Source organism: Microtus oregoni, unplaced genomic scaffold, assembly GCF_018167655.1.
Source record: "Microtus oregoni isolate MIOR12 unplaced genomic scaffold, Mior012 000062F_ref0000492, whole genome shotgun sequence".
Lineage (NCBI taxonomy): Eukaryota > Metazoa > Chordata > Mammalia > Rodentia > Cricetidae > Microtus > Microtus oregoni.
Window position 1 is genome coordinate 6,266,059 of NW_024543872.1, and position 7,466 is coordinate 6,273,524.

At 43.7% G+C, this 7,466-nt stretch overlaps 1 protein-coding gene across 1 annotated transcript; it reads right to left on the minus strand.

Moving 5' to 3' along the window:
- Positions 1-245: 245 nt before the first annotated feature.
- On the minus strand, positions 246-7,130 carry LOC121439542 (profilin-4). Its single transcript, XM_041640042.1, has 5 exons — positions 6,659-7,130; positions 6,266-6,477; positions 4,162-4,299; positions 3,194-3,299; positions 246-309 (listed from the first exon to the last, which is right to left on the minus strand). The coding sequence occupies exons 2-5, from the start codon at positions 6,380-6,382 to the stop codon at positions 281-283; spliced, it is 390 nt and encodes a 129-aa protein (XP_041495976.1). The 5' UTR covers positions 6,383-6,477; positions 6,659-7,130; the 3' UTR covers positions 246-280.
- Positions 7,131-7,466: the final 336 nt, after the last annotated feature.

Below are 7,466 nucleotides of genomic sequence, written 5' to 3' on the forward strand. Positions count from 1 at the left end.
TGTGTGGGGACTTGGAGGCGAGACTCCCAGCAGACTTGTCCTATGAAAAATCGTTAATGAACTCGGGTTTCAAGTCAGTGAGCAATGCTTAAAGAAAAGGAACGAGCTGGTCAGGTCCTTCCGGTGAGAGATGATGAACACTTGAAATAAGAAAAATGTTCCTTAACTCAGTCTTTGTTTTTGTCTTCCACTCAGTGTTTTTAAGCACAAAATACTTTTTCTTAAGGGTCTGTACTTTCTTTCAAAATAATAAAGTTGTCTTCACTAGTTGTCCAACGGTTTAGTTTCCTTTCTTTCTTAGATAGTCTCCTGAAAGAAACCCAGCACATTGATAATTTGTGAGTGTGAACTGACATTACAATGTAATTCATTCATTTCTCAATAAGCAGCGTTGGCTGACTACCACGTGCTGGTACCATGCCACGTACTGGAGTTACAAGGATGACAGACAGGATGGATAAAACACAGGCCTTGTTCTTGTGGAGGTCTGTGCCTAGCAGGGGAGTCAGATGTATGCAATCCTCGGTTCTACTCCATAGTGACAGGGCATTGGAGCTGCTCTGGAGAGAATGATGGCACACACAACTGTCAAGGGAAGATGGGTGGGGGAGGGCTCAGGGAACAGTAGAGCCTGCTGCCTGCTCCTTCATTAAAAAAACAAAATACTGTTTTTCACTCAGCAAAAATTATACTTGTTTTCTTAACCTGTGGAAGGTTGCTTGAGCCCCCAAAGGTTGAGAACCATGGCTCTACTGCAGCCATGACAGATAGAGATAGGGGGAGACCAGGATTGTACTGGCAATTGACTTTTAGTCAGATATGGTGGCACGCTCTTGCAATCCCACTACTTGGGTCTTAGAAGCAGCAAGTTCATGGCCAGTTTAATATGCATGTTGAGTTCTAGGCCAGTCAGTACTACATAGCAAGACATTGTCTCAAAAACAAAAAAAACAAAAAAACAAAAAAAAACCAAAACAAACAACACCAAAAAACCGAAAACAAATAAAAAAAGCAAGGCCTTTAAAAACTTAACTTATTATAAGAATTACTGCCAGGCAAATTCAGAAAAACGAATTTTTTTATATTCTTCTGTTTTATAGGACTGGTCTTAGATGATATTCTAATGAGAATAAACAAAATACCCAAACCATGAACCATCACTTCTTTCCATGTAGATGACAAAACACAGAGCCTAGATTCCTACATCCATGTGGGTTTAGTTAAGAGAGAAGCAAGTCTCATGTGAAGAAGCTAGGACATTTGGTTTTCCACTTGAGGTTAAGTCACAGGAAGTTTAAGGAATAATTATAGTTCTTTAATAATTTTATATTAACTTTTAAAAACTGATAATTTAGAATTAGTGATGCTAACATTTTACTGACACACACAATTTGCCAATATAGTTGTTTAAAAATAAACCTGACTGATTGTGTGGAGTAATACAGGGTTATCTGCCTATTGACTCCTTAAAGTTGCTATTACGTCATGCTGTTGGAATCTTCCATATTTAAAAAACAATTGAAACAGGGTTTCACCATATAGCTCTGGCTGGCTTGAAACTAGCTATACAGATTATTCTAGCCGTGAACTCACAGAGATCTGCCCACTCCTCCTATGTGCTGCGGATTAAATACAGGTGAATGGTCTACATCCAGAGGTTAAAAAAAAAATTAATCACCTTGATTCTTTATTTCTCAAATCTTCTGCAATAATCACATATTTTTTAATAGAGAAAAGCACAATTGGAGGCATACTAGCACATGCCTGTAATCCCAGAATTTAGTGGGCTAAAGCAGGAAGATTGCAAGTTTGATCCCAGTCTGAGGTACACAGTGCAACCCTATATCAGAGAGAGAGAAGGCTGGAGGAGGGGAGGGAGAGAGAGCCATAGTAATGAAGGAAGCACAGTCAAGTCAGCTGATGGTAGCAGCCTGACCCACCCCTTAGGCTATCCAAACACTTCTAACATCGCTGGTCCCTTCTTACAACAGTGGGTTCTAACTGGCGCTGTGCCAGCTGCATTATTTTTTGGAGTCTTTTGTAGCCTTGAGTGAGTGAATGAATGAATGAATGAATAAATAAATAAATAAATAAGTCGTCAGAGAATCTTCATTACAATGAAGCCAGGGAACTTTCTGACCTTCCCTATGGAATTAGCTTGGTTCTGAGCCAATAGAATAAAGCCTGGTTTATTGAAAACCTAGCGGCCTGCCTTCCTACTTTCATTATAGATATTTTAATGAGATATATTAGCTCAAATTATAGGTCTCTGTCTGGTTTCTGCTCCTACTCTGCTGAAACTGGGCCTCCTTTTCTAGGACTTAACTTCTCACCCATTCATTTGAGATTAGTTCACTGGCACTGCCCTGGGTTTGTTAGGTAGAAGTCATTCGCATCTCCATTTATCAAACATACAGTAATTTCCTACTCAAAATCATGTACTGTGCTAGATCTCAGATGGGGGGGGGATCAAGATGGCATTGCTGTAATGGGTTTGTAGTCCACATCAACAAAGAGCTCCAATGGAAATAACAGCAGTGGTGTGCATAAAATACACAGCACAGTGGAAGAGGCATCCCAATCTGCCCAGACCCTCAGTGACGATGAGGAGTGTACCAACCAGATGTGAGGGGCATGGGCAGGACAGGATGCATTTCTGGCAGGTAGGACGGCATCTACAGAGTCACGAGAGGCCATTTACCATTTGCTATGCTCAAACCTCGCTTTAGTTGTCTAGTAAATCTTAATTTTTATTTTCCCCAATTGTAAACCAAAGAAGGAGACTACACTACACACCAAGATGGCTCCACCTCTCCAGAGTGGGCCCCTAACATTCCTTTTTAACCTGCTTCCTCTCTGCTCCCCTGCGCATCTCTCTTGCACAGCTTACTGACGTGGGGGTGGGGGTAGGGGTAAACCATGACACAAATCAGGGTGCTACCAAGCCAGGGAAGGAAGCAGTTGCCTTGCAATGGGACAGGGCAAAGCTGACTCACGAAGAAGCAGAGACAAGACAGACTGCCAGCTGTCGAGCAGTGTTCCTATCCAGGGTACTTGCCTTTCCCACGGCTCCCCGGTGTTCAACACTTTCTGTGTGTGTGAGTGTGTCATCCTCGGATTCTCCAATAAATTCCTCCTTTCTCCCCTGGCTAGTCTGAGTAGGGTCTCAAGCCTCAGTGGGAGGCAAACTTACCCAGCTTCTCTGTGGCCTCCACACAGACGCTAGGATACATGCCTGCAGTGTAAGTGGCCACCAGAAGATACAGATGGGTCTTCACAACCACCACACCAGTGTTCTCCTGGGTGAGGAAGGACATAGAACGCTCTGGCTTTGTTCTGAGCCACAGACACATTCAAAACAAAACAAAAAACCTTTTTCCTGACTTCTTTGTATTTTTGTACTTGTATTTTAATCTTCCATTATTTTGAGAAATTTAGTAGTATTTTCTGAAAAGTTTCAGGTTTTTGTACTAATATTGCATGTATTGTGAAGAAGAATTCCTGGAAAGTATATTGACTGTGGGGAGGTTGGAACGTTGCAAGTCCAGAGCCTTTAACTATGTATTCTGGGCTATAGCCCAGTAATAACCTTTCCTTGCCTACCTCTGTGTCTGATTTAACATTCTTGTGCCTAACAGGTATATGAACTTTGGAAAGCATGTAAACACCCCACCTGATCCCAGCTTTACTGTCTGTATCCGTGTCTCTGCCCTTTCTTCGTTCCCTCGCTGTCCCCACACTGGGTTTCAGGACCCAAGACAAGCAAGTCATAGCACTGGAGGATGAACGGTATCAGGAGAGGTAGCTCAGCTGACAGAGTCCAGAGGGAATATTTTAACAGCCGGGATATCTGGCTAAGAATACTTTTGGACAGAAGTGCTTTTCTTCTTCTTTAATTCACTTCAGTGCTGGAGACCAAGCCCGGAGCTTTGCACGCTCCAGGCAAGGTCTCTGCTCTTCATGTCCATCCCCAGCCTCTATGAGTATCTTCACACTTCACAGCTTCATACACACACACACACACTTCCTGGCACTAGAGTGCTATTTCAACAACTCAAGGCTACTAGTAATGTTTTGCAGAGAGCATGAGGAGGGATAAAAAAAACCAAAGTAAAATTCTTAAGATTTTTACCCATCTGTCTTCGAATCTTGAATACTTACATTCTTAGCATAAAGAGAATAGTCATCTGCCCGGACACATTTGTAATCCTTTTCCTTGAAGTACAAGCCTTCCCTTCGGGTTATCAGTGGGTTTTTGGCAAATCCATTCACAAGTGTTCGAACATCACTTGGCATTACCTGCAGAGGTTAAACAGGACAGGTAAGAAGCATGGCCACTGGCCAGGTAAATTTGGTTGACTACCTTTTAAAATGACCTGAAGGCTGGGAATGGTTTTCACTTTTTAAAAATGACTGGACAAAAGAAAGGCACTCGTGAGCTGTCACCATTACATGAACCTCAAGTTCCACTGTTCATAAATTTGCATTAGAGGATAGCCATTAAAGGACTTTGACTCAACATGTCAGGATGAGATAGGCACATGTACATGTTCACTGGAGTAGTAGTCACGATAGCCAAGACACAGAACTTATCTAGATGCTGCCCAATATAAGAGTAAACAAAAAAAAGTGGTATACGTACACAATGTAATTTTATGCAGCCATAAAGAAATTGACATTGCTGGACATGGTGACACACGCCTTTAATCCTAGCACTTGGGAGGCAGAGGCAAGCAGATCTCTGTAGTTTGAGGCCAGCCTGGCCTACACAATGAATGAGACTCTATTTCAGAGGGAGAAAAAAAGAAAAATGAAATAATGACATTTGCAGGAAAATAGTTGCAGTTGGAGTCATTGTGTTAAGGGTTAATAAACCAGACCCAGAGAGACAATTAGCACATTTTCTTTTACATATAGAATGTGGATTTAATGGCTGGGCGATGGTGGCACACGCCTTTAATCCCAGCACTTGGGAGGCAGAGACAGGCGGATCTCTGTGAGTTCAAGACCAGCCTGGTCTGTAGGCATTGCATACACACGGTACATAAACATACACATAAAAATAAAAACAAATCTTTACAATTATGTGTATGAATATATTTGCTGATGTGTGCGTCTGTAGGTGAAAAAAATTGTGGGGCTCATAAGAGGGAAGTTAGATCTCTTAAAGAAGGTGGGAAATAGGACACGAGAAGAAAACAGAAGGAATCAAGCTGAAGCGGAAGAAGGTACAGAGAAGGGCACTGCGGGCAGGAATGAACGGAAACAAGGTATAATGACCATGTGGGATCAGGCTGGGCCTTGCCCTGTTACTCCATGCTTTGTAAAACAGCAGTTTTTCAGTGTTTCTTGTTCGAAGAGACTCCATTTGAAGATGGAGGACGACTCCACACCTGGATGGACACAGGAATAGCACTTCCGTCCAGTACCACCTACACAACACAGACTGAAAAGCGACTTATTCCCAGGGGAGAAAGATTGCGCCAACTGAGAAAGTGGAGGCATATGGGCATATTAAAACCATATCAGAAAGACCAAGCCCAAAAAATATCATATACAACAGACCAAGGCAAGGGTGTAACTCCCTTCCCCGGACTCCACAGAGAAGTAAACAGTTTGCACGGAGGTGGCATTGGTGCCGACTGACCTGGACCTGCCCCATCTGTCCATCTGTCTGCCGATCTGTCTGGACCCAGCCCTGCCCTTCTGCCCTGGAGCTGTCTCAGCTCTGCAGCTTTACTCTCAAACTTGGGATCTGAAGGAGCCTAACCACTCACCAAAGTTTCTCCAGATTCTTTCTCGGGGCTCTGGTTCTGTTAATTTATCGGTATCTATTGTCAAATATCTATGATATTTCTACTAACTTCCCTTCTTTTCAGGACTTATGAGAACCCTTGAACTCTGCAGTGATCTTTTAACAATTTATTGCCATTTGGAACCATACATACATATATATGGTTGCATGTATACGTACACACACATATTATTGTGTGATCCAAGAGTTGATATTAATAATTCAGATGGGAATTAAACAGCCTGTGTTCATCTCGGTCATGGTTGCCAAGGAAAGCAGGCATATCAAGTGGATGCCATGGAAATGACTGTTCCTTTATCATTACTCAATAAATTCTGATATTGTTGAAACATGTTCATATTCTTTACATTGTCCACTCACAGCACATATCTGAAGATGACATGTTAAAAAAAACAATACTTTGGATGCTAACCTAGAAAGCTATTTTTTTATAAAGTTTTTTCCTCTTACATTAAATCCTGGTGATGTCATACACAGGCTCCTTTCTTGGAGTTTGATGAGGGCGGCACTGTCCACGTGCTTTGTCCCCAGCAAGGTGTCTAACAGTAAGTTTTGTAAATGACTCATGCTTCCTCAGCTCTGAACCAGGAACTGCAGTTGAAGCCTCCAAGTATGAGCATGTAAGTGCCTCAGATGCTTCAATTTTAGTATCAGTGGGTGACCTTTAAAACGTTGGAAGAGTGACATTGGTGGTCTGCCATCCAGTGTTCACCAATACTCAGAATTAAACAACAAAACACCATGGAAAACCAGAGTTCATAGAATGGCTTATTAAGCGGAATTAGAAGAAAAAAATCAGAGCCTCAACATTTTTAGCTATGAAATAATTTACATGAGAATTACCTGGGGTTTAAAGACACAAATCCATGCCTATCATCACAGGTACCCTAGCGGCAGGAAGGCTACAAGTTCAAGGCCAGAGAGACCCTGTCTCTCCATGGTAGAGAGGGAAATGTAAAGTCCTCGGTTCAATCCTCAGACCCGCAGAAATGAACAAGTAAATAAATAAAAATCAAATAAAGTAAAAACAAAAAGAAGCAACCAGCTACCCAAAGAACGTCATAGCCAGTGAATAAGGAGAACAACCGAGTTAAATAAGATCCTTCTTTCATTCCTCCTTGACCAGCATCAACGCTGGAGACAGACACTGGGTCAACAGACCCCGAGCTCTACCACCACCTTGGATGTCCTTTAGGGCTACATTTCCTGCCCGTGGACTGCCACCAGAGTCAACCGCCACAAACGCTCGTTCACCAGGGACCTAGCATGGCTATCGCCCCTCTCCTGCCGCTCCTTTCGGAGAGGCGACTGAGGGCGAGCGAGCAGCCTAACCGAATCCGAAGTCCTGGGGAATGGGAGCTAAACACCGGGTACCAGCGCTACTGGGAAGTCAAAGCTCCGCCAGGGCCGGGCATGAGCGGAGCCTAGGGGCATGGGCGGAACCTAAGGGCACAGACGAAAGCGGATTGGCTGTGGCAGCTGCCTGTTAGTGCGAGGCCGGCCCCCGCTCAGGTTTGCGGGCCGCGGTCCCCGGTGCTACCCGACGAGGTGGGCGCGGGCGCTCTTGTCGCCTCTCGTGGCCGTGGGGCGCGTGGGGCCGCGTCCAGGAGACCGAGGCCCTAACTTTCGCGCGTTCTGAAGCCACGGTCTC

Excerpts from the sequence above, each read along its gene's own strand:
- LOC121439542 (XM_041640042.1), bottom strand. The coding sequence starts at position 6,382 with ATGAGTCATTTACAAAACTTACTGTTAGACACCTTGCTGGGGACAAAG. Across the intron at positions 4,300-6,265 it reads TGACATCACCAGGATTTAAT|GTAATGCCAAGTGATGTTCG; the intron begins GTAAGAGGAAAA and ends TAACCTCTGCAG. Across the intron at positions 310-3,193 it reads GGAGGCCACAGAGAAGCTGG|GAGACTATCTAAGAAAGAAA; the intron begins GTAAGTTTGCCT and ends GGTTTCTTTCAG.